The sequence below is a fragment of the Penicillium longicatenatum genome (genome assembly GCF_028827895.1).
Source record: "Penicillium longicatenatum strain IBT 33135 chromosome Unknown contig_11_segment0_segment0, whole genome shotgun sequence".
In the NCBI taxonomy this organism is placed as follows: Eukaryota; Fungi; Ascomycota; class Eurotiomycetes; order Eurotiales; family Aspergillaceae; genus Penicillium; species Penicillium longicatenatum.
This window is the reverse complement of record NW_026643117.1, coordinates 1,317,429-1,345,266: the sequence shown is the minus strand read 5'-3', so window position 1 is coordinate 1,345,266 and position 27,838 is coordinate 1,317,429. Positions and strand designations below refer to the sequence as shown.

Below are 27,838 nucleotides of genomic sequence, written 5' to 3'. Positions count from 1 at the left end.
CTTAAGAGCTTGAGAATGCGGTGCCGGCAAGAGTGACTGGGTTACTGTAGCGCTCTTGTTGTCTAAACATGCAAGGATCTTTCCCGATGCATTTGACATGGTAGAATGCATACTACTGCCATGTAAAAGCGTGCCTGATGTAGCTCCGCCGAGCCCTATCACGTGACATCCATAGTTCCTGTACATCACGTGCTAGCTCCGAACAGGCTTAGCGCTAGGGCAACCAGTTCCACCAATAGACCCGCGCCAAGAATTTCCACATTCAACGCACAAGCGAGAAACCACTGTGGACGATTCTTCGACTCGACTTGACCTTCAGTCGCCAACCCTTTTCGCCTATCCGACAACCCCCCGTGATACTCACCCATCATGTCTAAGAGAGGGTAAGTCTGACTTCCCTACTTCGGAAACACCGTCAAATCCAACCGGAACACTTTATGAACTCGACAATCGAACATGCACCTTGAAACATTCAACCATGTCGATCTTGAGAAAGAAGGAACCGGACGGACAAGACGACGAAGGCAGCAAACAGAAGAACGGAAATGCTAACGTATTCTTACAGTCGTGGCGGTGCCGCCGGCAACAAGCTGAAGATGACCCTCGGTCTGCCTGTGTACGTTTGAAGATCCCAGAATTTTCTTCCCAGCCATGTATCTCGCCCAATGAACCTCGACAACGTCCAATGCCAATCGCCAACATCGACCTATCATCTGCCACGAATCACCGGATCCTCGACATCAACGCCAATCAAAATTCGGAAAGATCGAGCAGACTTGGCGGGACGAGCGAATTGGGCGGGGTGCACGATAAGGAAAAGAATTTTCGAATGTGGAAAGGAGAATGAAAGCTAACGGACGTCTTCGTCAACAGTGGCGCCGTGATGAACTGCTGCGACAACTCCGGTGCTCGCAACCTGTACATCATTGCCGTCGCCGGTACCGGTGCTCGTCTGAACCGTCTCCCGGCTGCCGGTGTCGGTGACATGGTTATGGCCACCGTCAAGAAGGGAAAGCCTGAGCTCCGTAAGAAGGTTATGCCCGCCGTTGTCGTCCGCCAGAGCAAGCCCTGGCGCCGGGCTGACGGTATCTACCTGTACTTCGAGGACAACGCTGGTGTTGTAAGTGGACGCTTCATTCCATTCGGGATGGATATGCGGATAGGTTGGGGTGTGGCAGTTTGTTGGAGGAATCTACGATTTGCTACGCCTCATCCCATCCTGCAGAACCAAGCCCAGTCTTTGTCTATTCCACATTTACTAATACTCTCTATCACAGATCGTCAACAACAAGGGTGAGATGAAGGGTTCCGCCATCACCGGTCCCGTCGGTAAGGAGGCTGCTGAGCTGTGGCCCCGTATTGCCTCCAACGCCGGTGTTGTCATGTAAAGAGAGAGAACCGAATAAAACAACCAAAAATGAACGATACCATCCAAACCTGAACTCATTGGGACCTGGGAAACGGAGTGCATACGAGGCATATTGTGGAACAGGGGAGGTCCAGACGAATCCACCTGTGTTATTTCGAGCCGTTTTTCCTTCCCAAATTCGTGTTTTTTTTCTCTTTGAACACTGGCGACTCGGAAGTATTTTTGAAAAAAATTACAACCCTTTTTCATGATGATCCGTTGTGGAATGTCGGACTTGCATAGCAGGTGTTGTCTCGATTTCGTCTTCGACCCTTGTCGCATGGGATGCAGGCGGGTTCATGAATCTGATGACCTTTGGCTTGATGACCTTGCTCGAGCTCCCCTAGTAGTTTCGTAGAATTTGTCTATGGAGTAGATAATCATCCGAGACATGCCGCTCAACTATCCTCTCTAGGTGGAGATTCGATCCTTCATGACCTCTCGGGCCTAGAAGCGCACCTTTTATCTCATTGAGTATCCCAGCCTGTCCATCTCTGATCTCCAAAGACCTTGTGTCCCCGCAGTTAACCCCAGCCTATACTGCCAAGGCCGTAAAACCCCCCACCCTTGCATATTTCAATGACCACTGTTTCAGTAGAAGAAAGGTTATATTCTTCTATACCCTATTTCGGCACAGCTACAACAACTGAATTCCGCATCACAGCACCATACGTCTTGATCTCCACAACCTTCAAACCAGCCTTATCCAAGAGCGCATACCACTGATCAACCGTCCTCTCCATCGCGCCGTGCATAATATACATCTGCATATCCATACAAGTACTCCACCAATGCGCACCAGTATTAGGCAAAACAACATCATCAATCAAAATCTGCGAATCATCGCTCATGGCCGGCACGATATTCTTCAAGATCTCCACAGCCTTATCATCCTCCCAATCATGGATGATCATCCGAAGGTAATAGAATTTAGCACCTGAGAATCAGTATCAGTAATCAGCAAATATTCCAACCGAAAACACCAGTGAAGGGTGCTTCTTACCTTTAACAGGCTGTACTTTAAAGAAATCATGAACCACAAACTCCACCCCCTCAATCTTGGGCGCATGTTGAAACGTCTCTTCCAAATCCTGGAGAATAACTCGGCCGCCCAGATCGGGGTATCTGGAAAGTAGTCGCGAGCACTGGTGTCCGATACTACCGGCGATATCAACAAATACCTTCCGGGATGAATCTTGTTTCTGATCCGTGATTGGGATGACATCGAGCCAGCTCCCATCTTTTGGTAGACCCATAATACTCATGAGTTGCTGAAAGTATGTTAGGATCTGGGGATTCTCTTTTGCCCATGGGAAGAAATCCAGGTCTGTATTGGCAGATTTGTGCCAGGCACAATGGTCCCCAGTCGTGTTTTGATAGTTGTTTTCCTCTAGGTATTCCGGTAGGGCTTGCCAGGTTGGATTACTGATGTGAAAGCTAATCCAGGTCACGTTAGAGTCACTATACACGAAAAGGGTATTGTCGTGACTTACCCATGCAGCAGTCCACCTTGAATACGGGGATCGGATAGTCCTTTCGTGTACTTGTTACCCGTAAAACAATCTTGACTCGTTTCTGTGATCATGCGGTTTGCGGCAAAGAATCGTAATAGTCGGGATATTAGCCGAGGATCAGCGCCTTTGGGTGATAGCTCTTCTACTGAGTATGGCTCTGTGCGGCTGGTGAGGGTTGTGAAGATGTCCAGATCGTATCCGATTTTTATCATTGCCATTTGCCTGCCCTGGTTTGGGTTAGCTTGTTTACTTCATATGCATTTCTCTCGGGTGTCTCATGCGGGTGAAGGGTTTACCTGGTTGAGGAGGCGGTACATCATGTCGACAGGTGTCTCTAGGGCCTCTGCAGCTTCGTATAGACCATCCTGGAGGCGGAGTCTGTTGGACTCGTCGAGATGGGTGGAGGGGTCTGGAGGGGCGATGAGGTCGTCTGTGCTGGGTTGGGAAGGCATGTTGATTTCTGCGATAAGGTTGGGAGAGGGAGATTAAGTGATCTCTAATTATTGGAATTTATTATCTTTCATTTGATTGAGGGTCGATCTCGTTGGTCAGTCATTCGGGACTTTGCTGTTGTAACATTCCAGCCGTTTTCGGCTCCCTGTTGATCCCGTTGACTTCCCGTGTAACTTTTGAATTTTGCCATAGATACCGGATAATGTCTGCCAAAATTTAGTCTTCCTTTCCATTTTACTGCTCGTACCTTAAGATGTCCCTGATTTCAATGGCGCCAAGGGTCTCCTTTCCGCGACTCCGCGGTCTCATTAGCGTTTCCGATATAATCTTATCTCTCATTTCGCCTATCGCTAACTTAGTGTCCCATAATAAAACTGAATATATAGTATTCGGGGCTTGCAAGAAGGCCTAATGATCTAATTACATCATTCCCGAAATGGCACTAGGAAGCCCCTTCATATCCTCTAAGAAAACGTCAAACTCCTCCTTCACCTCGTCCATGTTCTCATCAATATCATCAGTCCACCGGTGGACATATATTGTCTTCATTCCAACGCTCTGGGCTCCTCGGAGATCATATGCATGAGCTGCGACTAGCACGACCTCCTCCGGCTGGAGCTTGACAAATTGCAACGCTTTCTTGTACGCCTCCGGGCTGGGTTTGTAGACCCCTAGCAACTGACTCGAAAATAGCATGTTGAAGCTCAGTCCAGAAGAACGGGTAAGATCAAGCTGCAGACGAGTTGTACCATTTGCGTGGACGAAAACTTCGAGACCCAGATCTTCCCGGACGCTCCGAATAGCCTCTGGGACTTCCGGCCAGGCAGACTGACGATGCCAGGCCGCGATCATCTGTCGCTTGTCATGAGTTTCGATGTAAGGCTTGATTTTTGGGTTCTGCTCTAGTACTCGATCAAGGACTCGGGAAAGAGTGATATCAATATCTTCGGGCTCAAGGCCTTGTTGAAAGCGCTCAGTGTTCTCGATGAAATACTGTCTCCGCCATTCCAGGGCTAGCTTGGATGCGTCGTCATTGGATATTGTGGGAGGAAACGATGCACATGCGCTGGTGTGCCAGTCGAGACATGTGCCCATAATGTCGAAGAACACTGCTTTGATAGGGGTTTTTTCGGAAGCCATGATCATAGACGGTAATCTTGCAAGATTTACAGTAGTAAAGAAACAGGTCCCGACCTTGCAAAAACCTGTCGCGGGGTTGTAGAAGATTTGGAGACGGTCATCTTGAGCTTGGTTCTGACGTAAGCGGTGATATTAAGTCCGATAACTAGGAGCACTCGCTGAGCATGATCACTGAGTCGGACCCCGTGCGCACGTCTACTCAGTGAGCCTGAGCCGGAGCGCCCTCATAAAAGCGGCGGCAGCCTAGGAAGTCCCCACCCGGCAGATATTATTCTGTCTATACAGGAGCATATAGTCATTTATCTTTATTTTATTTTTATTTTTTACTTATTTCTGGAACATGTAAGCTATCCTAGCCAACATGTTGCATCATCAGTTATTTGCTGCAATCTTTCTCGCATCAAGTTGCCCAGCGCTGGCAAAAAGTCCAAAGGAATGGCATTGCCTGCAAGTGCTGATTGACCACTCGAATCTCCAGGACATAACTCTCCATTGTATCGATCAGTAAATTGCAAAACTAAAGTAGCCACCTTAGAAAGCTCTCCGATCACCGGCAAGGCCATAGCCTTGTTTCCTAGCGTTTCGTGGAACTTGGCAAGAATCATCCCGTGTATATCAATGACAGTCATGCAAACAGCAGAGATCAACATAGCGGTTTCGCCCTTGGCGGAACAAGAGCAGATCAAAATACCAGAGAGACGATTGAGGACAGCAGTCAGGATCTGCGTTGTCATGTTAAGCAGACTTGAGTCAACAGACGACGAGTACCTAAGCTGCGAGGCAGGAATCTCCAATTCAGAGAAGAGTTCCACAATGACAAACGTGCAATCTTGATCAACTGGATGGTGCGGGTTTTCGGCGACATGGTCTTGTTGCACAGAGTGCGTATAGCGTTGATTGGAGACATCGGCGGTGTCATGCGTAGATGACCCGTTGAGTCGGGAGAGCAGCCTATCTCCCTCATCTATAAACTTGATTGGTTTAATGGTCCTTGTTTGCGTGTCTGCGTCGCCGATCTTATTGGAGGACTCTTTTGATCGATGTGGCCGTCCCACTCGCCGTGCAGGGCTGTAGAAACACGCGTATCCCAGCTTGTCACATCGCGCACATGAAGGCTTTTCTTTGGTGCATTTTATCTTGGAGACAGAACACCTATCACACGAGTCTTTGAGCTTCTGGTTTTGTGGTGTGGGTGATGCTCCAGATGAGGATGGCTGGATTTGACTGGGATCCATCTTTTGTCAGGGTCGTCGCGACATCGATTGATTGAGGGGACCGGGAGAGCCAGCGGGATGTAGGCAGTGTGACTTGAGCTTTAGGCCTCCAGCTAAATGAGAGCGAAAAAGCGGAATTGCTCGAACAAAGAAAGATGCATCTCCAAGTCAGCGCTAACGTATCAGCTAAGCGACGCGACGTTGCCCCTCGTGAGATTCCCCAGACGCCGGTCGCAAAGGAGTGACCACATAACTATGTGAGTACAGAAAGCCTGGAGGAAATAAGCCACAGGGTAAAGTTCTCGGTATTCATCCAATAGAATCGTTGAAAGAAGTCGGCGTGTAGATTGAGAGTGAAACCTGGCGCAAGTGATTAAGTGGGGCGCTTTGCAATGTTGAGCGGCTGCGTTAGCCTCGTCCACAGCTCTCAACTTCATGTCCAATTGCTTACACTACACAGGCAATGAGGAACCTGTAAATTATAATGAGCATGGATAATACCGAGCCTCTTTACGCCCAGGAAGAGGGACATGAAGCCGCTTTCTTTTCACCTTTATCACCACCCATGGACACAGACCCCTTTGATATGCACATCAACAAGGATTGGGAGTCTCTGCCGACTACATTGTCCGGAAACATTGAATATTGGGGTAATGCACTCCAATATACGGTACCTGCCGAGCCCCTGCATCCACCTGTGGGGTCTATTCCAACTGAGGATCTATCCCAAGACCCCTCATTCGAGGCCCCGGAAGTTGACCTGAATGCTGGGTTCCACTCTGGTCTATATTCCAATCCGTCCACCATAACACCACCGTTCCAAATCGGTACATCATCTGAGCCTTGGATGGACTTCTCTGTTGGATCTGAACCTGATAACCCGATGCTGGATTATTCTGCACATCCTGACTATTTCTCGGACCACAATCACAACCATAACGACCAGCATCAAGCGTTGGAGTCTCTCTATGACGCAAATATCTGTTTCGAAAACCCGCTACATACACCTTTCTTAACGCCACCACCAACAGCATCTACACCATCCTGTCTAGCTGAACATCGCACTTCATGCATTATCACAGCGACACACTATCTTCGCACACTCCACATCCGCCAAACAAGTTGTCTATTTCGCAACCAACAAGCATTCACAGACCAAGAGATAGATGAGCACGAGCCACGAATGTCTGGCTCAGTCCTGAAATGCAACAAAGAAGCCGGTATGTCAGTCTGCCGCATGCTCCAGTGTGCATGTGCTCTTCGCCCACAGAATCAGCTTCTATTAGCATCAATCTGCTCTAGACTCATAGTGTGGTATCAAGCGATGATCCGCGCTTGCTTTCCTCGCCGTATGGGCAGCGGTTCAAATGGGCGCTTGGAGGAATCGGTTCTGGCGGAAAAAGTGGTCCATGAGGCTGTTACTATTGGTGATCATATGGTCGACAATCCGGCTTTAGGGTGGAATATCCAGTCTCAGGTTATTCTGGGCGAGCTTGGGCATTTGCAGCGTCTTGTTGATACCATCTCAGTGCGGATACGACAGACTGGTGCCGATGGCTCATCTGTAGGACTTCCGGGTGTCGTACATGACCGATTAGTGACACATTTAAATAAGGAAGTACAAGCGGTTAGAAATGATTTGATCATGGCTTTAGGATAGTTATTCGAATTTGCCCGATGAATTGGGACATATTTATGATCATTAATTGATATTCTTCTTCCAGCCAGTGACTATAAATTCGTCACCTGGCATTTATCGTTTCTTCCTTCTTGCAACCACTCTGACCTTCACGAACTACTGCGGTTGCTACCAGAGCACTATAACCCATACCATAACACTTTCCGTTGCCTGACTCGAACACCCACTTGCATCTTTGACCATCCAGGACACACAGCTTATTGCACACACTGTGGACGTCACATTTACAGATAAGCTACCTCTCTGCCATCAACTGAATTCACTCCAATCTCACTACAAGCCGTCACTTCGAACTCATTACGAACCCACCATTACCGCAAGTGGTCATATAATACTGAGGTTGTCACATGGAGTCCTATTATGGACCGGGTCAACTGACCCTAGTCAGCTTAAATAGCGTTAGATATATCATAATAGGAACCCAGCCTTTCATTACTCTATCAGAGGTATTCACTCAAGCTAAAATGAATGAGCAACATCCTCAAACTGAACAGTCAACCCCAAGTTGATAGGGTATTTAGCTGGCGCTAACCAAATGCTGGACCTAAACTAAATCATCGGCTAGTATATTAAATGCTTGAGCCAATATATGTGCCTTCGCAACTGCACCAGGCGGCTTGATGGTAAGAATCTATTGCCTATTCTAGAAGAGCGGATCTGGGGCATTCTGTGAAGAATCACATAGAGGGCTTAAAGCGATGGATATGAGCCAATGGAAGATATCAAATGCCGGAGAGTGGGCCTAAATCTAGTGAACCAGTGAAGGTCTCACTTCGTTCTGATTCCGACTCGCTGGATGACTGGATTGGTTGTATTGTCTCTGGATCGAATTCTTCAGAATTGCTTTCTGAGTCGTCATCCTCATCGTCTGCATGGTTCCGTTTGTTCGAAGTGCTCGTCGAACGCAAATTTCCCTTGTGATAGAAGTAGTCAATGTCTTTCTGAAGGCGTGTAATTCGGTCGGGTAGGTATTCTATTTCCTTTTGGTCATTGAACGAATTTGTGAAATGTCCATCCGCATCGCGCTCTTTATCATCGGTGTCGTCGGATGTTTTGATAGAAGATTGGCCCGTAGTGAAGGAGGCGATCAATCCGTTGGCGTCCCACCGTTACCACAATGGGGCCTGAGCCGAGGGAATTGATCAAATTCCATGCGATAAACGCAACCACCCCTCCATCCGGGTTTTTCGAGCCACTTCAGTTCCCGCTCGTCAAGAACTCGATGTTCTTTTCCATGTCCTTGATCTTCCGTTTCAAGTCAAAAGCTTGGTTCATATCCGAATAGCTCTCCGCTCGCATCGCATCATTCTGCTTTGCCTCATTGTCCGAATATTCTCCTCAAGACCACGGGTCTTCTGGGGTCCATCTGCACTTTATCGCTGCTGATTTCCTTGAAGTTCCTTCGGAATTTTAAGTGGAATTTCGTAATATGGTCCAGTTCATGAGCTGTGGGCTGGTCTTATTTCTCTCACTCTCAGTCATTCGCATAAATTTTGGAATTAGTTCACTTTCATCCAGCGAGATGAACTTTAGCGCTTTCAGAAAAGCTCGATTCACTGCCTTATCAATCGGAAGTGAAGGCATCCTGTGAATCAAAACCGAACGGAGTGAGAGTTGAGTGAGAGTTGAGTGAGAGTTGAAGTGAGAACGAAGTGAGGACTTCACCAGAGGACAGGGTCTCTTGATCTAGCTAAGCTATGCAACGATTAGCCACCGATCTTACTATACACAAAAAGAGGGTCCCGCTGAATTTCTGAATGCTCATGCCTATGAAAGTAAAGGAGTCTCAAGCTTTTGAATTACACGGGATGGGTTTTTAGCAGACCATGAATCCGCCTCCATCGTTAGAAATCCATATGAACTAATCATATCAGACTCATCACTATTATCGTTGAAGGCTGGCCCTAAATTAGCAAATCCAATCTGTGATAAGTTCAGTCTACGGGCCTTCAATTGTTGAAGAAATAAGATGAGATCAACTATCTAGCACTAGATGTTCTACCACAGACCTTTCAATTCCATTGACATGATCACGACTCTGATTAGCCATGCACAGTTTTTGGACCCTGATAACCCCGAATACGAGGCGCCATTTCAGATCATACAGGCTTGGCAAAGCTTGGCATCAACCTAACCAGCTTTAGGGATAGATCTCATGATTGCTGAAGTCATATTTTAGATCCGATAAGCTTGTGTTGATGAAAATGTGTGTAGATAAGTAAGTATAGTAAATGCACGTCGTATAGGATATTTTGACGCACGATATACTTAATCCCGTAAAAAATGATATACATCGCAGATATTGGATACCTCTGGGCTTCTAACTACATGACTAAGAGGGGATTCTGTTTGTTTAGATCCCAAGGCGTATCCAGTAAGTCTCTCTAAGCCTGAAATTTGGGCGCATGGATATCCTGAGAATATAAAAGCATTCATTTGTCCCCAGGCAAGCCAACAATATCTTCATTCTCTCATTCTCTTGGTGAAGAACAGCATCAATCAGTAATCTACAATGTCCTCCCTATTCCCCCTCCCCATCGTGGCCTGCGTCCTAAACAACGAAGCCAGTAAATTCAACTTCTCAAACGCCAACGTCGAAGGCAAATTCCCTTCTTTCTTCAACGATAATGCCATCGATTTACTAACAAGTTAACAATACCAGTGATCCACTCAATACAAGCCCTCGAAACAGCAAAACAACGCAGGCAAACTTCCCAAGTCCCCCGATATTAACATTAGCGGCAAGGACAACCGCCCCATACGAGGCGTTATCTTCGGCCCTGGATTCGTCTTGGAAGAAGTCATGAGGCTACGCGAAAAATGCGCGGGTATTGCGCCGGAGCCTGTGATTTGGATCGTCAGTCAAGCCAAGCCGGTACCTCAGTCTACGTTTTGACTAGCTATACTGCAGATCATGGATAATTATTCTTCTGGAATTAAGCGGTCCTTGAGTGATTGGGTGGATGAGGGTGCGGAGTGTGATATGTTTGTTTTCGTGTGTTAGGTTCTTGTTCATCGGTCATGAGTAAGCAGATTCAGGATGAAGCCAAGGAGTTGGTGGTTCATAAGTAGCTGGTAACTATTCAAAGCTAAGGAAATATACACTTCATCACCTGAGAATCAATAGCGGGAGAAAACCATGAGACTTGATCTATATTGTACAACTTAAATACGACTATACATTCTATTGAACCCCATTCATTCGAGGCTTCTCCTCAACTTTCTTTTCCTTCCCCTTTAAAGTCGTGTATACGACCTTCTTGTCCCCGGCTCTGCCCAAGGTCAAAGCCCAAAGCAAAGCAACAATACCGGTAACCAGAATGGTAACATGCACCGCCCACCAAATGTGTTGCACTCCAGCAGGACACATCGTAATCTCGTAGTCCCATTCGCCGATGTCAGCATCAAACCACACAGAAAGGAGTCCGGCATTACCACCGAACTCGCCCATCATTGAACGAAGGGTAACCTCGCGGATAGAGGGTCCCTGAGAACCATTGTGCTCATTCTGTGTGTATCGTTTCGCAGCCCATTTCCAATTTTGAGATGCACCCGCTGAATCGTTTTCGTTCTCTGCTTTCTCTGCCTCTGCCTCCGCCTCTGTTTCGGTGACACGCTCGGCATAATGAACAACATCACACCCCGTATGATCATGACCAGTAAGAATAAGTCCCTTCCGTCCAACTCCACCCAAAAACGCATTCTCATCCCCGCTCATGCCAAAGATACCACGTAAAATACCCGTATCACTAACAAAATCACTGAGATGATTCTGCTCCCGTAGCCCACCGGCCAGATAACGTGGAACATCTTCGCCTTCATCGTCATCTTCATCATGAAAAGTGAAATAGGGACCATCAGTGCAGATACCATCTCCCTTATGCAGGGGCAGATGCGTAAGCAGCAATGTGAAAACAGACTTATCTTCCACGGGATAGAGACGGTGGCTAATCAGGTCGTTGAGGTAGACGTAGCTCTGGGATTGGAGCTCATTTGACAAAGCAGGTGTATCCATGATGAGGGTGTTCAGGTTGATAACGTGCAATGTAGGCGTAACCGAAACAGAATCCGTTTCTTTTGAGGTGTTATTCACTAGAGGCGGGTGCTGGAATCTGATATCCCAATTTGCTCGTCCGAATTCACGTTCGAAGCGTTCCATTCGTGCTTCGCTCACGTCGCCTGCGTACCCGATATCGTGGTTTCCGGCAACGTTTATAATGCGGCGTGGCCAGTCGGGGTTTGAGTCCGGACCTAGGGGCTCGAGGTGCTTATCCGATTTATCTTGGTCTGGGCTGTGGCTGGCGACAGCGCCTGTCCAGGTCATATCGTCGTCGACGCGTAATCCGTGCCTGAAAACGCGGTTCCAGTACCGCTGGCTCCGGTCTGAGAATTCCTCGTCTGAAATCCATTGGCTGCCTAGGAGATCGCCGAGGACGGTTGTGTGTGTAGGACGAGTCCACCAGAAAAGGGTGCGGTAGATGTGCGCAAGGTAGAAGTCGTTTCCAAGGAGGTCGATTCTTTTTTGCGTGGCGCTTAGCGAGCGGGGAATGTCTTCGTTTGCAATTTTCCAAAGGCCGGTTGTGATGTTTGAGACGACTTCGGTGTTTAGGAGGGAGAGTGGTAAGGGCGTAGTAGAATCGCCCATTGCTTCTTGGACAGCACGATAGTGTGTTCGTATACGTGGGATAAGTTCGTACTCCGGGAATGGGAGGGAGGTATCGCCTTCTAATTGGGGGTCTGCGAGGACGAGGAGTCTGAAGATAGCGGGTTGATTGTTCGAGGAGTCTGGGAGGAGATGCTGGAGGAGGGTATTCGTGACGGCATTTTGCTGCAACTTTTCGAGGACTGATGGGTTTTCAGTCCTTGTCACCTCAGCACGAGGGAGAGGAAATGCGCAGCCATTGAAGACGGGGTATAGATATAGGTAGATTGTTGCTGCGGTACTGAGGGGGAGCAGGATCGCGAGGATGCGGGCGAACAGCGAGCGGAGGGACATGAGGATTGTATAGGTATTAGAAAAGATGTTAGGAAATCATAAACAGCATATTGAATATAAAGAGTGTGAAGGTCTGGCCGGGTTGGAGAGGAACCTGGGAGGTTGAGACACTAAGGGGATAAACAGTGAAACCTCCGCGGCCGCGTTAGCTCACATGTTCTTACTGATGCGCAGTCGCATTTACCCACGGTTTGTGAGGGATCACGCGATAAGATGCCTGTTCCTTGTTGGAGTATCTAATAAATCCGTTTTCGTCCAGATTTGAGTTTTGTTTGTTTATTTTCAACGATTATTTCTGCTTTTAAGGTTATACTGTTAGGAAAGATTTCTCATCTAACATGGGCCGGGGAAAATATATACAATGGCTTAATATGCGGGTACACTTATTGAAAGCTATCGGATTACAGCATTCGAATGCTACTTTAAGGTCGTTGACAAACCTCAGAAGTCAAATTATAAAGCCATTAGGTTCCAATTTACTGGGATGATAGGATATCCACAGAACAGAACGTGTATAGAGAAACCGGGACTAAGCCACTATTGCGTCCTGCCACATCAAAAGCCAGGCCATTATACACTGCCCGCATAAAACCCCTTCATATCCACGTAACTGAAACAGAAATTGGCATGGGCCAAGAACAAACGGAACAGAAAGTCGGAGCGAGGGGTATATCACATCAAACGCCAAAATAGCAGAAGGGGGATAAATAGATGGCAAATACCACAAGATCAAAACACAAGAGATGGGGAACAAATCCAAGGGGAATAAAGGGTAGCAAAAAAGAAAAAAGAAAAAAATCAAGACGTAGATGGCAAGCAAATAGATGGAAATTGGTATATGGCCAGGACTGCAAATAGAGCAATATCATCAAGATTCAGGAACAGATCACTGCGAATCCATCTTCGCTAGGGGACTAGGAAGAAGGAAGGTTGGACCGGGGTTGATCTCTCCGAGAGGGTTCGATAGAGTGGAGTCATTAGTGTTGGAGTCGGTTTCATTTAGTTCGCCCTTGGCATCCACGTAGGAGTTACCAGCCGAGGACCCAGATTTGGTCAAGTTGAGACCCTCGATCCGCAGTCCGTCGTCTTCTTCCTCCTCTTCGACCAGTTTCTCGTTCTCTGGCAGGGGATTGTTCATGAGTGCCGGTGGTCTTTGGTTCATCAGGCGGGCTTGTTTAAGACTGATGGTTTTTTGCTTGTTGGTGGATGACACAACCTGATCCAGGTCACGCTCGATGGTTGCCTTCATCAAAGCGCCCATCCACAATCGACCCTCCTGGACGCTGTCGACTTGGAAATAGTGGGTTGTAGGCTTAGTAAACTGCACGGTGCGCGAGTTGCCCATCTTTGGGGGAACCAGCTTGAAGAAGAATGGGCCGCTCAAGTCTTTGCTTTTCAGCCCGGCGAGGGCATCGGGAGTGACTGCCTTGGCGCTGTTCTGATCCGTGGAGCTGGCGTTGGCGGGAAGCGCGGTAGAACCAGTGACCGCTGCGTGCAAAGTGATGATAGGATCATTGTCTGCCCGCAACACGCGGTGAGCCGTGATATCGATCAAACCTCTTTCCTCAGTGTCGTCTTCGCTATAATAGTAGGAAAGACGGCGACCCCGCAGAACGAATAGTCGAGGCTTCCAGGTCGTCATCAAGTTGGATGATCTCTTCTTCATCCACCCACTGTAGTCACAGCCATCCATCTGCTCCCGGGGCGGCTTCTTTTCCAAGCCACGGGTGTAGGCACTGGTATCCTTTTTGGACTTAACGGTTCGAGGTCGAACCACGAATCCTGCAGGCTCACCAGCCTTGCCCGAACCATCCGTGCTGTGTCGTTCCGAGCTCTTAGAGGTGGCCGAGGGGGTGGTGGATCCGGTACGACCAAAGCTGGGATCGAATTCTTTGGGGGAAACAGGTGATGGGACGTCTTTGTTGGCGGCATCCGAGATAGCGCGCATGCCTACAGCCCGTCGCATCTTAGGGCCGACATTCCTCAGAGGCTGAAAGTGCGATGAGCGTGAGGAAGTTTCAGAATCAGTACCCTTTTTCGTTACCAGAGGCCCGAAGCTTGCAAAAAAGCCAGGTTTAGTGTCAGACGACTGGGAAGTGCGACCACTCTGGGAAGAAGAATTACGCTGGCTCAGACTCCGCAGTCGCGATTTTGCCGGAGAGTCACTATAATTCTTCGCAGCATCGGAAATATTCTTATCGATTTCGCGAAGTGAATCAACGCTAGCAATCCGTGACTGACGCTTTGGGGGTTTCACCATGAATATGGGCTCATCTTGGTGGCTCGACTTCCGAGAATGGCTGTTGCTACCAGCGGTCGATGTCCGTTTCTGTAGGACACGTCGATTCCGGCGCGTATCAACTTCTGTACCGGAGAAATAGCCACGGTCCAAGTCATCAATGGCTTCAGGAGTGTTGGGTTCTGATCCAGCTGTCCCACGGAAAGCCCGATATCCCTCTGTCGGGGCACCAACCGCAGTTCCTGGGCGAGGGGGAGTGAGTAAGACCCTGATTGGGATCCTCCGTTGAGCGTCCAAGTTCGATCAAATGATGGCTTTTTGGGATGACCATGGAATTCAGAATAGCCGCGTTGGGTTGCGTCGATGGAAGAATGTCGCCGGCTGTGATTGAATTCACGAATGGACGCTGCGGACATTCTCCTCGAGTCATTCCCATACCGAGGAGGGGTCATGGGGGTGACTGGGGAGCTTCCGTTGCTAGCCAGTCTTGGATGTTGCGCAGGTCCCATAGATGACCGTGGGACATAGCCTGCACCGGTTTTCTCTGACACTGTCGGGATTCGAGGAAGGAAACCGCTTGTATGACCGGCACGAGACATTGAACGTTCTTCATGGGGACTGGGATATCCGGCAACGGAGCCTCGGGGTTGCGATATTTGCTGTTGAGGCTTGGACAATTTGACTTCCTCTTGGAGGGCTTTAATCTTGTGCCATGTCTTGAGTCGCTTTCCCATGACACCAAAGTCAAACTCCTTCATAAACACGAAATCCTGGTTCATTTCCAGGAGCACATCACCGGTGATCTCTTCATTTTCAAAGATATCACAGTGTTTAGATTCAACGCCAAGGCTTCGAAGGTGGTTGGCGGTCTCTGTTTGGTTCCACCTACGCACCTGTTCCTCGGTAAGTGTTGTACCCTCTTCCTCGTCGGTCTCATTTCCATTAATGTATGACAATCGATGGCTGATGTGGCTACTGTATTCGCTCCCAGAATCGTTGATGGTCTTGGCATCCTGCGTTGACACGCTGTGGCGGGGCGTATTCATATCGGTGATGTGTTCGTCAATCACACTCAAAGTTTCATTCATCACGGGACTTTCCTGGCCGTTTGCATGCTGTTCAGCGGATGGACGCAATGCGTTTTGGATATCGGCAGCTAGGCTTGAGTACGGTAGGGGAGACGAGGCAGACCGCTGCGATGGAGATTCCATCGGGGGCGCTCCAGGTACGCTGCTCTGCCGTGATGCCTGAGGGGTGGTCTGCTCGCTTCTCACAGCCGCATATGAGGTCTCTTTGGGCGTGGTCGGTTCGATCTGAGCGGGTGACTCGGTCTCTTCTGATGTGATCACCCCCTGGGATGACGGGTCGATACGAAGGGCGTTGTGGTATCTGGCGTACTCGTGTCGCTCGGCCCTTCTTGTAAATCCTGCTCGATGTGTTAGTCTCGGTCCGATGATGGCGATTTCCATGTGCGCGTACCTGCGGGGAAAAGGCCCTTGTGGTCAGTACCCGGGTATTCGCCGAGCCACCAACCATCTCCAAACTCTTCGTCCAGCTCCACCAGCTGGATAATATCGTTGCGGTGCATTGTCAATTCATCTTCGCCGCCCGTGTGAGCATCTGTATTGGGTTAGGCGCATTGTCCTTCAAACTGGCAGAGGGGAGGCGCAATGCGCGACGCTTTGCGCGCGCGGTCTCAACTTACGGACAACCACGAGATAATCGCCAGGATGAACATTTTGCGGTGGTGGCGGTGGCGCCAGCTCCGCGTCGGCCATTTTTGCAGTCCCTGGGGGCGTAATTCCTCCGGTCGCGCAGGTATTGAAGAGGCGAGCTCTGAGAGGGGGGATTGGAAGGACTCAGTCGCAGGACATAGGGGCCCGGCAGCCCTTTCGGGGATGAGCAATAAACAAGTCAACCGCCGGGCGAGTAATCTCACGAGAGAGAAATGTGAACTCGGACAGGGGAGAGAATGCAGAGGGGCCGGAATCTAGCGCGCCCGGCTCGGCTTAGGTCAGGTCAATGGTTCTCGTGGGGGTTCTGGTAAGCACGCACCTCGTAGTGCTTCGTGCGCGATCAACGGAGACCCAGCAGATCAGGATAACGTGAAATGGTGGCGTGTGCCAGATACGGATCTGTCATGCCACTGTCAAGTTCACGATTTGAAGAATCTGAGGATCTGAGGATCTGGGAATCTGCGAGGAGAATTCGAGAATATGTGGAATGGGGATTAATGGTCCACACACAAGAACCGAGCGACCCACTGCGATATCAGAAAATAAGGGAAGTTCTTAAGAGAAATGAAAAGGTAAAAAATGGGTCTTAGGCCAAGAGTGACGTGGTGTGGCCGTCAAGTGGTTCTGGGCGAGTCCACGGTTGACTCTCGGGAGAAATTGCAAAGTCGAGCGGCTGAAGGTTGTACGAGGATGTTCAGCCGAGTGGATGAGAAGAAAAGAATTGAATTGAATTGAAATCAAGGGTAGTCAAATCAAGGGTTTGAGGAAAAAGAAACGATGAACCCGTAAGTATGTATTGCATGGATGAATCCGGTCATTCCAACGTGATCAATATACTGTACAAACACTCCAAATCCTATCTAATCCGACTCTCCGAACACCAATGACATGGACTCCTTCGAACCCATAGAGAGTGGGACTTTCCCAGGTTATTTACTTTGAACCCCTTTGAGGGTTATCATGCTAGGCACTAACTACCTGTGTACGCGCGCGCCAACCCCAAGAGGGACATTTCTTTGTTCTTTGATTGCTTTTTTTGGTTTCTTTCATCTTTGCAAATTCCATTGAGATCCATCAAATATAACTCTAATTTCTTCCTCATCCTGCTATATGAACGCCGTTGTATATTTGCTTATTTGAAAAACGCAAACATTTTTTCCCCTAAAGCCCAGAGCAAACATTCCCTCAGATTCGCATCGAATGTCCTTAGACACTGACTTCCAAGCGTGTATGCCCTCGATGTAACTATGAAGCCGTCTACTCAACCATTGCCTCCCGATCACGTTGAAAAGTCCAACTCCACCGCGAGCCTCTTTTTAGGTGGTGTGCGGAGGAACTGGATGGCCGCATCCCGTCCAACTTCAAATACTTGTTGCGATGTCCCTCCACCAAAAGGCACTGCGTCGCCGGACCCCGAACTTCCGGAAGTTGCGCCCATGTCCCCCGTCACACCGGGGGCCATGCTGCCATCGGCGCCAGTTACTGCAGTGACAGCGGTCCCTGCCCCCAAGAAATCCGATCCTCCAACAACTGCGCTTCCATCTCCCGTACCAAGTGCAGACTCTCATCCAAGTCCGGCTATTAGCCACCCATCAACGGCTAGTCCCGCCGTCGCTGCTGCTCCACCGGTCGCGAATCCTCATCCACCCCCAACCCCAACATACGTCACGAATGAGGCTGGCCCTCGCCTGCCAAACCAACCTGGGATGACCCAAGTCTCACAAGATTCTCCAGGGACCCCAATCGCACGTTCAAGCCCCCAGAGAAGGGCAAATGCGCTGCCCCAGCCCATGCAGGCCAAGGCGACAGTCCCAAACGGTCGGAGCTCAGGCCCAGATCAGTTCACATGGAAGAGATGGCAAATTTGGGTAGAGCAAGTGAGGAGGAAAGCGTCGAATTCTCGGTCCGCCGTTGCCGCCCCTCGAGCAGAACTGCTGTACGACGCCTGCATGGCCAAAGACCTTTTTTATCTGGTGCTGCATCAGGTGTTCTGTTGCGTATCCTTGGGCGATACAGTGTTCTTGGACCTGCCCTCGCTCAGTTCAGAATGGTGTCAAAGGGGCTTTGGCCGGGTCGCGGAGCTGTTGGAGAATAACAATAAGCTTCCCAAGGGGCTCCTCGTTCTCTTTGCCCAGTTCCCGATCACGCCAGAGGACATGAAAGAACAAGGCTGGTACCAACGGACAGTGCAAGAGGTTGCTGATTTCCTCCCGCTGCTGGCATCGCGCTTCACGAGTTGCGATTGTCGGTTTTACATCGAGGTGGCCAAACGGCGCTTTCCGCCGTTGGTGCATGAGATGAAGCGAGAATTCCAACTCAATTCGCCCGTATTCATGAGTGTAATATTTGCTTCCATGGGTCGGCAACTATACGATGGCTCCAGTTTCTTGGCGTTGAATCAGCTGTTCAAGGAAAATCTGGCTCTCGAACGGACTGGCTTGGACAAGGATTCTCATCATCGGTTAATCGATGCTTACCGAAATATTCCAATGAAAGGCCTCCCACAACAAGCGACGTTGCCCATTCTCCAGGTTCCGGCTACAACTTCGGCCTCTCAATATCCTCAACCTGAAGTCACGCAACTCTCTAGAAACCAACCTTCATCAGCGAGCCTAAGACCAGCAAGTCCCAGCCAGGTCAGGCGTGAAATTGTTCAAGGGCCATCAAATAGATCACAAGTACCTCCGAATGCACAGGCCAGGCAATTCCTAGCTATTCAATCCCCAGCTATTCAACTCTCAGCTGCTCAGCACCCAGCTAGCCAACCCCCAGCTAGCCAACCCCCAGCTGGCCGATCTCCGGCCATGCAACCTTCAGCCAATCGACCTCCGCCGATAGTCACTGTCCCCTATGGCCATTCTCCGTATCAGTACCCTTCACAGCAGGTACAGCAGCAGCCCTTCACGCCAATGCCGCCAATGCCCCATTATCCACAAATGTCGCCAGCACAGCAAGGTCAAATGGTAAGCATGCCTCCACAGCCCGGCCATATACCTGGGTATGCTTGGCATCCTGCTCCCAACCCTCAGACACAAGCACAGCAACGGGAGTTTCTTCGGTCCTACGTACCTCCGTCAGCATATACAATTCCCAATTCAGCCCAGCAGAATGTGTCTTCCCAAGGAGGCGCTTCCGACGGCCACCACCGAGAGAATCAGGTGCCATTGCAAACTTATCAGACATATCTAAGAAACCAGCCGATGCCTTCTCCGCACCAAGTTCAGTCGCCAAATTCACGATCTCCTCAAACCCATTCTTCCTCAACCGCGTCCCTCTTGCCGCCTGTTGGATATCGTCTCCCACCGTCTGTTCCGCCAAACCCCATGCGTCTCGGGCTACACCAGGCCGATCTTCGTGACCCGATAAAGAAGTGCGTGAAGAAAGGGCCCGGGGGCGAAATGCGGGAAGCCGAGCTTTATCATTATGTGAGCCATTTTGCTCTGGATCCTTCTGCCATCGACCCCGAGGACTACAATTATGTTTGGAATTTCTCCGTGTCTGCCGATGATATGACGAGACGCCCACGCCCAGTAGAGACGTCTGCCAAGGAAGGCTTCCGTCGCATCCTCACATACCAATCCGGTTGCCGAACCTTTCGTCTGCGATGTATCGCACTCCCAGCTTCGGAGGACCCCAAACATGCAAAGACCCTGTGGCATACGGCATCTACAACTTGGCCTAGCGTGTTCTATATTCATCTCAACGGCAGGGAATTTACTCCCTGCCGGAAGGTTCACAATGGAAAGGATCTGCCTTTGGATATAACCTTGGATCTTCGCGAGGGTGAAAACAAGCTGCAAGTTGACCTTCTTCTTGGACCAGATGAATGTCAGAAAATACGGTACTACTTCGGTATTGAAACAATGGACGTCTCTCGGTTTGACTTGGTGCGTAGCCTCGTCCGAGCCCTCCCGGCTGAGATTGTGCGTGAAAAAATTCAAAAGCGTCTCAACCAGGCCACTGACGATGATGACGTGGCTGTTGTGACCAACAACCTGAGTATAAGTTTGATTGATCCTTTCACTGCACAGATCTGCCAGACGCCTGCCCGCTCCACTTACTGTGACCACCAGGAATGTTTCGATCTTGAAACCTTCATCAAGACTCGAAAATCTATCAGCGGGCCGACCCCGATGAACGATAATTGGAAATGTCCTATCTGTAACGCCGATGCTCGCCCACAGCTACTGGTCCTGGATCGATTCCTTGAGGATATTCGCATGCAGCTTATCCAGAGGGACCAATTGGAAGGTGCCCAGTCCATCCTAATCAAGCCGGATGGCACATGGTCCGTGAAGGCTACCAGGGATGAACAGGCATCTCGAGAGAAGACACCATGTTTGCCCTTGGCCAAGCGCAAAGCAGATGGTCTGAGAACACCACCAGGGAATGCAGCTTCGCGAATCAAACTTGAGGAACAACAGTCTCCTGAATATCAGCCTCCGGAGCGAGTGTACCTTGAACAACAACTTCCGGAACGAATCATTATTGAGATCGACTAACGTTCCCTATCTGTTTTACATGTCAGAATTTGTCTGTTTTGAGCATGATCCCATAGGCATGTTCAGTGCCTTCGCCACCTTCTTTCTCTGCCCCGTTTGTTTGCCCGCATTATAAGAGAGATACCCCCTTCTTTGTGTTTCAAAAGTGTGCTTCTATCCAGAGGGCATCTGGTTGGCGTTCGGTGTCTTTTGTTCTTATTGATATTTGTTTTACATAAGTTATGGCCTTTGTTCGGGCCGAACGGGATCGAGTATATACGTTAGCTTGCCTGACTTGGCCTAAGTAGTAAACCTAGACTCGTACAAATGGGTGAAGAATGGACTTCTTTTGTGTTTGCTACATTACTATTCATATAATTTTAGCCATTTAACATCAGGTCCTTATTAAAACTAGAAGCTCTAAAAACACATCATGTATGCTCATTCAGCGGATCTCTCCACGTCGACATTAAATTATACAGTAATATAGTTGGTATATAGCCGGAGAAGTTTCACTTCCTCACCCTCCTCACATGACTAACAAGGTTCTCAATAACACCTTCGAAAGCCTCCTTCTCACCAATAAGTCCATCCCTTCGCTTCAGCCAATACTCAAGGACCTCACTAGCCCGCAAGGTAACAGCCTCCAGCTCAGCAGCATGATCTTTAAGCTCGCTATCCGTTAACCCATTCAACGCAGCATCAGTAGTAGCACACAATCTCCGCACAGCTGAAAGATCCAACTGAGGCGGTGGCGCAGCACCACGTCTGGCTTTGGTACGAGGAGCCTGCGCAGCACCATCGGTTTCAGCCGAAGCTTCACCCTCGCCTCCCTTGCGGGGTTGGCTGCGTGAGCGTGTAGCAGGCGTATTGGAGCCCGAATCAAGGTCGATGGAGGGTAGGACGAGTTTCTTCTGTTTCGAGGCTGGAAGGATCTCGTCTAGATCTACCGGAACGCCTAGTGAGACGAGGAAAAGTCGGCGGATGCGGGATTTTACCCAATTTTGGGGTTGAAGCGGGGGTGGGGCTACTAGTTGGGACCAGAGGGAGAGTGAGCGCTCTGTGTTGAAGATGGCTGTTTGGTCGGAGATTGGTTCGACTTTTGGGAGGGTGGTGATGTCGGATGTTGGGAGGAGGTTGTCGAGGGTTCCTTGGAGGGAGGCTAGTAGTTCGGATGTAGATTTGTAGGCGGAGAAGTCTGCCAGGGGGGGCTAAGAGGTGTTAGTTAGGTTTTGTCGATATGGGGATGTAGACGTACGACTGTTGGTGCGGGTGGCTGTGGAGGAGTGGTTGTACCACTGGCCATTTCTGTGGGTTCTTGGAAGCCGTCGTCGAAGTCTCCGAAGTCGTCGTCTCCCATTTCTTCTGCCTCGTCGACAAATTCGTCGAAGTCGTCGCCAAAATCGTCGGCTTCGGCTTCTATGGCTTCTTCTTCAGCCTCTTCGGACCCATCTGCGGCGCCACCTTGGGACGTGGGTTCTGGGGCGTCTGGGACTATTTCCACTGTGTCGGGCTCTGCATCACTGGCTGAGCTTTGATGGGCCGTGGGACCTGATGATGATACTTCATCCAGGGGCAATGTGTCCACTTTGGAAACCCGCGTTTCAGGAATTGGTTGAGTTGTGGAATCATTGTCAGAGGGGGTATCATCCAGCGACGGAGCTTCATTACTCTCATGGTCGGGTGCTTTGGTCACTATGTCAGGCACTGCATCGGCCAGGCGCTTTTCATGCGCTTCGGTTCCTGGAACTTCACCATAGCTTGGCTCCTCAGGATCCACCTTTTCCACTACTGTATGTGGGATGGGTGAAGCTTCTGGGGTTATAGGTCGGTCCTGCGGCCCCGACGCAGCTTGGTCCTTGCTCTGTGTATCTTCTGGGATGACTTCGATTTCATCGGGGACGGCGTCTTGCGCTCGTTTCTCGTATGCTTCTGTACCGGGAATTTCGCCATGCTGGGCACTGTCGTCCACCCGCTCGACTCGAGTGGACGGGACAGGGGAAGTATTGCCAGATGGTGGGCTTTGTTTTAATTGTGCATGGCCTTCACTGGCATCTGAGAAGTGGTCATCGTCGCTGCTGGAAGCTGTAAAAATGGTAAAAAAAAATAGGTCAGTTTCTAGTAGTTTCATGACGTCCCAAGAGCCAACTAACCAATATCCTCAGCTCCTGGGTCCTCCAGCTCTGTGGTCTTGCTGGGAGGTTCGAGGTGCGTAGGCTGATCGGGTGATGCCTCCGACATTATTGTTGGTGGTGTTAGGGCTGGAGCATGGGAATCAGAGGGCGTAAAGAGAAATTCAGGAAATTAAGCATGCAAGTGAGTTGTGTAGCGTGGAGTGACGGCGTTCCCTGCAATCGATTCGAGTCCAGAACACATGTGCCTGAATGCCTTAGAATGCAGATTAGTGCCTTGGTTATCGGGCGGTAAAAGCTCATGGACCCAATTGTTTAGGCGTTAAGGCATCAAGGCATCAACGAGCGCGTAACTCAAACTCCTGCCGATGATTATTCTGAGCTTCAACCTCTCACCTCGTGCCCTTTCCTCACCTTTCCGTTAGGCTCAATTCCCATTGAATCAGTGCAATCGCATTATCCTACTTGGTTTTGTGATTCCTCTCCACAGGACCCCCCGACCTTCCATTGGTCGTTCCTTTTCTTCCACTTTTTCCAGAGCTCGCTCTAGTCCCTCGCCTGCGACAACACATCACCATGTTCGGCAACAATAACTCAGGCGCCAGCAAAAGCCTTTTCGGGTCTGCTGGTGGCGCTAGCAGTCCCTTTGGCTCCAACACGAATACTCCAAATTCCGGGTCCTCTGGTCCTAGTTTGTTCGGAAATGTAGGAGCTACACCCGCCGGAGGCGCATCTGCTTCACCCTTTGGAGGAAATTCCGGAGGAAATTCTGGCACCCAGCCCTCTCTTTTCGGAAGTGGTACTACAAACAACACCACCGGAAGCTCATTCGGTTCTAACACCGCGACCTCAGGCGGCACCTTCTCATTCGGTCAAGCTCAGAAACCCGCCAGTCAACCGTCCACCTTGTCGTTTGGTGGGAACTCGACTCCAGCAAAGACAGAAGCAGCCACACCCAATGCTACAGCTGGTGGGAACTTGTTTGGTGGAGGCGGTGGTGGTAGCATGTTCGGAAACTCGACTACGCCCGGTCCCTCGGGAGGATCTTTGTTTGGCAACAACTCGACCACTCCTGCCGGACCTCCTCCGGCATCCAAGGCGCCACTGTTCGGAGGCGGATTGAATACCGGCTCCTCGACAACCCCGACCTCCACCACACCTTTCTCTACCACTCCAGCTGCGACCCAGCCGCAGACATCTGGCAGCCTCTTTGGTACTGCGGCCTCTACATCGGACACTCCCAAGCCGGCGTTTGGGTCTACTCCTACTACCGGCGCCGCCAGCGGTGGTGGCCTATTCGGCACAAAGCCGGCTGGAACCTCAACTCCGACCACAGCTGCAGACAGCACCCCGAAGCCCAGTATGTTCGGAAGTACCACCCCAGCTACAGGCGCTGCACCGAGTACACAAGGATCCTCACTGTTCAAAATGCCCTCTGCTGGGGGTGACTCGGCCGCAAAGCCTGCATTCTCTCTTGGTGGTAATACTACAGCTAGCACAAGCGCACCTGCATCATCACTGGGAGCCCCTGCAACTTCGGCTGCTGCCCCCCAAAAGTCGCTCTTCCCTACCCTTGGGGGCACCACATCTTCTGCTGCCCCATCATCCACACCTGCTGCTGCTCCTACTACCGGACTGTTTGCTCCTAAGCCCTCCACATCGGCCGCCCAAGCGGCTGCGACCACCACATCTGCACCCGCCACCACTCCTGCTGCCGCGGCTCCTCTTGGGGGTTTGTTCGGTAAGCCAGCTGCTTCAACCCCGTCTACTCAGCCTGCCGCTGCCACTACAACGGCTGCTGCTGATAAGACCACTACCGCAACAGCAGCTCCGTCTACAACTGCTACTGCTGGTGCTTCAGCTAATACTGGTGTCACTGCTCTTGGGCAGTCAACCACAGGACCTGCTCCGCCAGCTCAGTCGCGGCTCAAGAACAAGACCATGGATGAAATCATTACTCGATGGGCCACAGATTTGACCAAATATCAAAAGGAGTTCCGTGAGCAGGCAGAGAAGGTTGCTGAGTGGGATCGGATGCTAGTGGAGAACGGAACCAAGGTGCAGAAGCTGTATGGCAGCACTGTTGATGCAGAGCGTGCCACTCAGGAGGTTGAGCGTCAACTGGCCTCCGTGGAAGGCCAGCAAGATGAGCTTAGCTCGTGGCTCGATCGTTACGAACGGGAGGTGGATGAGATGGTGTCAAAACAAGGATCCCCCGGCGAGAACATCTCAGGTCCGGATCAGGAGCGCGAGAGAACGTAAGTGTTCACTATCCCCGATGTGTGTACCATTAATCTAACTCAACCCTACAGATACAAACTGGCCGAGAAGCTCTCCGAGCGTCTGGACGAGATGGGCAAAGATCTGACCAGCATGATCGAAGAGGTGAACGGCGCCTCAGCAAGCCTATCCAAGACCAACCGAGCAGACGAGCCTGTATGTCAAACTTCTACCTATTGTTCTGGATCATTGCTGACCAATCTTATAGATCTCCCAAATTGTTCGCATTCTCAACTCGCATCTGTCTCAATTGCAGGTCATCGACCAAGGTACATCCGAGCTGCAGGCTAAAGTTGCCGCCGCTCAAAAGGCTGGCCAATCGATCTCTTCTCGGCTTGGCTACGGGTATGCTAGCCCCGGTATGGGTGGAGGTCATGCCGCGGATGATTTCTACCGCTCGTACATGGGACGGCGGTAGATGGTGATGGATGGACATTTTATGATTTAATTCGGGTTATCGAATATACCGTGACTCAATGGGAATGGATCTGGTTTTGCAGTTATACTTTCTGAGCATGACTTTTCACGTACTTTTTGTCTGCGGCCTGGCGGCATGGTATCCCTTAGCTGACGCAATCTTGGAATCTGGATTTCTTTGCTTCTGTATTTCTAGTTTAGATTTCATCCTGTCTTGATCTTTCCAAAGAGCGAGGGCCTGAGGAGCAAATTGCCATTATGGCTGGATATCTAGGCACCTGGCGGTTTTGTATCTAGATCCCAGTCCCAGAGTTGGGCTCTGGATTCAAGATAATATGTGGAGTTCGACATACAATCATATATACGTGTAGTCTCTACACCCGAATAGAGCATGGACCTTGAGATATCAAAGTTTCGGGGTAATCAACTATATCTTGAGTTCTATCTTTTGGAAATCAGGCGTGATTTGCGGCAATGCCTAGTGGTCAAACTACGAGTAGCTGTGAACATATTGCCAGGTATTTATCTATGAGAGCGGGCCTACAGTGAATTATAGTACTTTGTTCTGTAAAATGGAGGAAACTCCTGATATGCTCTCGCCTGTATGCTATATCACATGCTAATGGCAAAGAGGCCCCCACTGATCAATCCGATTGGAGCGGAGATAATTATGGTACAACAATGGTAGGTCTTGGATGGGGCCAGTTATACATATGGCTGCTTAGCGCTTCTGCTCCTGGGTCAGGTTGTCACTGGAAAGCAGTTAGTACAGTTCAGAACCAAACTTGTATAATAAAAGGGTATGGTGCATACATGTGGCCCTCGAGGTCATCAAGGTGTTTACGCTGATCAGAGATCTGCTTCTTCAGCTTGGCAAGCCTGTTCACCGCGTCAGTAAAATGAACCAAACACACAGGCAAGGCAACTTACTTCTCGAGCTCCTTCTCACGAATGTACATGCTTTCCTGGGCGGCTTCGCGCTTGGTGAATGCGTCACTACAGCACTGTCAGCAAGGGATGATGTCATCGGACAAGGCAGACGCCCTGCTGCGCCTCGTTGCTCATTTTGGTGCTCAGGGCACCGTGGAGAGCAAGGCGTGATCAGTTACTGCAGGGGAAAATGAGAAGCCACGTACCCAGAGGATGAACCGGCAGCAGAGCGGGGAGCACCAGTGTCGCCTTCGCCCATTCGAGGCACAGCAACCGAGAAGGATCGGTATTGGAGAGCCCGGGTAGCGGTGGCGGCAGGTCGGATGATGGATTGACGGAGCATGATGGATGGTTTGTGATGAGAAAGTAAGATATGAGGAAGAAGAAAGGAAATAGTCAAGGAACCCTGGAAGCTACAGTAAGCTTGGGTGGCATGACGACACATCAGGTGATTCCGGGGTGCATTAGATAATAGATTATGTCAGCTCCGGTAAATCTCTGCGATAAGTCAACGTGCTCTCATTCGGCTTTATGAGAGATCATGAGGGGTTCGTGGGAGATCATTCGTATTGTATACACGGGTGAAGTGACTACATGATCCCTCGGCTGATCGATAATTTCTTATATTCTTTCCATTCTTCCATCTTCCCTGCCGCGTACATCTAGACCAGCTGAGCCCCATAGTCCCATGGGATTAGACCAGGGAGATTAGGGCTGTTTCAGAGTGACTATAAGGCATACTCGACTATGTACCCAAGAACAATTGTGTTTCCAAAGTGAGGCGCGAAGTAGGGAACCACAAGGGCGATTGGTGGGCGCGGGATGGGGATGACGCTCAGTGGCCCACCGAACCACACACAGAAGACGAAGACGATGCTCAGCACGAACAATTCCTGAGGAGGGGAAAGGGAAAAGGTATATAGAAAATAATAGAAAATAAGCAAGATTCCAAGTGTCAAGCCATGTGAACCAGGCTCGAACTTTAGATAATCGATAGGCTGTTAAACTCCCCTGTAGCGTTAAATCCCAACGACACCGCCCTGTTGATTCCCTCCCCCTCTTCTCTCATTCTCTCCTCTTCCCTTCATCTTGGAACTTCCCCCTTTCCTCCGTATCCAACTTCCGTCCTATTTTTTCTCCTCTCAATCCAGGTGAGTGTTACTTGTGATAGCCAATTTCATACTTGGTGCCCCCCCCCC

At 50.0% G+C, this 27,838-nt stretch overlaps 11 protein-coding genes across 11 annotated transcripts; 4 read left to right on the top strand and 7 right to left on the bottom strand.

Moving 5' to 3' along the window:
- Window positions 1–369: 369 nt before the first annotated feature.
- Window positions 370–1,388, top strand: N7484_000500 (60S ribosomal protein uL14; the record flags this gene model as incomplete). The annotated part of the gene is made up of 4 exons (XM_057110921.1): window positions 370–383; window positions 566–616; window positions 874–1,120; window positions 1,278–1,388. The coding sequence occupies 4 exons, from the start codon at window positions 370–372 to the stop codon at window positions 1,386–1,388; spliced, it is 423 nt and encodes a 140-aa protein (XP_056978147.1).
- Window positions 1,389–2,031: 643 nt separating this feature from the next.
- On the bottom strand, window positions 2,032–3,374 carry N7484_000499 (uncharacterized protein; the record flags this gene model as incomplete). Its single annotated transcript, XM_057110920.1, has 4 exons — window positions 2,032–2,345; window positions 2,412–2,845; window positions 2,902–3,149; window positions 3,219–3,374. The coding sequence occupies 4 exons, from the start codon at window positions 3,372–3,374 to the stop codon at window positions 2,032–2,034; spliced, it is 1,152 nt and encodes a 383-aa protein (XP_056978146.1).
- Window positions 3,375–3,795: 421 nt separating this feature from the next.
- On the bottom strand, window positions 3,796–4,515 carry N7484_000498 (haloacid dehalogenase; the record flags this gene model as incomplete). Its single annotated transcript, XM_057110919.1, has 1 exon — window positions 3,796–4,515. The coding sequence occupies one exon, from the start codon at window positions 4,513–4,515 to the stop codon at window positions 3,796–3,798; it is 720 nt and encodes a 239-aa protein (XP_056978145.1).
- A 347-nt stretch (window positions 4,516–4,862) lies between these two features.
- N7484_000497 (Zn(II)2Cys6 transcription factor domain-containing protein) lies at window positions 4,863–5,750 on the bottom strand (the record flags this gene model as incomplete). The annotated part of the gene is made up of 1 exon (XM_057110918.1): window positions 4,863–5,750. One exon carries the CDS (start codon window positions 5,748–5,750, stop codon window positions 4,863–4,865), a length of 888 nt encoding a protein of 295 aa, XP_056978144.1.
- Window positions 5,751–6,213: 463 nt separating this feature from the next.
- Window positions 6,214–7,389, top strand: N7484_000496 (uncharacterized protein; the record flags this gene model as incomplete). The annotated part of the gene is made up of 1 exon (XM_057110917.1): window positions 6,214–7,389. One exon carries the CDS (start codon window positions 6,214–6,216, stop codon window positions 7,387–7,389), a length of 1,176 nt encoding a protein of 391 aa, XP_056978143.1.
- A 3,223-nt stretch (window positions 7,390–10,612) lies between these two features.
- Window positions 10,613–12,424, bottom strand: N7484_000495 (uncharacterized protein; the record flags this gene model as incomplete). Its single annotated transcript, XM_057110916.1, has 1 exon — window positions 10,613–12,424. The coding sequence occupies one exon, from the start codon at window positions 12,422–12,424 to the stop codon at window positions 10,613–10,615; it is 1,812 nt and encodes a 603-aa protein (XP_056978142.1).
- An 886-nt stretch (window positions 12,425–13,310) lies between these two features.
- N7484_000494 (putative polarized growth protein (Boi2)) lies at window positions 13,311–16,251 on the bottom strand (the record flags this gene model as incomplete). Its single annotated transcript, XM_057110915.1, is given in 3 exon segments — window positions 13,311–14,753; window positions 14,765–16,089; window positions 16,143–16,251. The coding sequence occupies 3 exon segments, from the start codon at window positions 16,249–16,251 to the stop codon at window positions 13,311–13,313; spliced, it is 2,877 nt and encodes a 958-aa protein (XP_056978141.1).
- A 1,395-nt stretch (window positions 16,252–17,646) lies between these two features.
- On the top strand, window positions 17,647–20,901 carry N7484_000493 (MIZ zinc finger domain protein; the record flags this gene model as incomplete). Its single annotated transcript, XM_057110914.1, has 1 exon — window positions 17,647–20,901. One exon carries the CDS (start codon window positions 17,647–17,649, stop codon window positions 20,899–20,901), a length of 3,255 nt encoding a protein of 1,084 aa, XP_056978140.1.
- Window positions 20,902–21,392: 491 nt separating this feature from the next.
- On the bottom strand, window positions 21,393–23,121 carry N7484_000492 (DUF5102 domain-containing protein; the record flags this gene model as incomplete). The annotated part of the gene is made up of 3 exons (XM_057110913.1): window positions 21,393–22,091; window positions 22,139–22,965; window positions 23,034–23,121. 3 exons carry the CDS (start codon window positions 23,119–23,121, stop codon window positions 21,393–21,395), a joined length of 1,614 nt encoding a protein of 537 aa, XP_056978139.1.
- Window positions 23,122–23,588: 467 nt separating this feature from the next.
- On the top strand, window positions 23,589–25,710 carry N7484_000491 (putative nucleoporin Nsp1; the record flags this gene model as incomplete). The annotated part of the gene is made up of 4 exons (XM_057110912.1): window positions 23,589–24,753; window positions 24,874–25,270; window positions 25,325–25,448; window positions 25,501–25,710. The coding sequence occupies 4 exons, from the start codon at window positions 23,589–23,591 to the stop codon at window positions 25,708–25,710; spliced, it is 1,896 nt and encodes a 631-aa protein (XP_056978138.1).
- Window positions 25,711–26,430: 720 nt separating this feature from the next.
- Window positions 26,431–26,982, bottom strand: N7484_000490 (uncharacterized protein; the record flags this gene model as incomplete). The annotated part of the gene is made up of 4 exons (XM_057110911.1): window positions 26,431–26,461; window positions 26,523–26,588; window positions 26,640–26,705; window positions 26,846–26,982. 4 exons carry the CDS (start codon window positions 26,980–26,982, stop codon window positions 26,431–26,433), a joined length of 300 nt encoding a protein of 99 aa, XP_056978137.1.
- Between the last annotated feature and the right edge of the window lie 856 nt (window positions 26,983–27,838).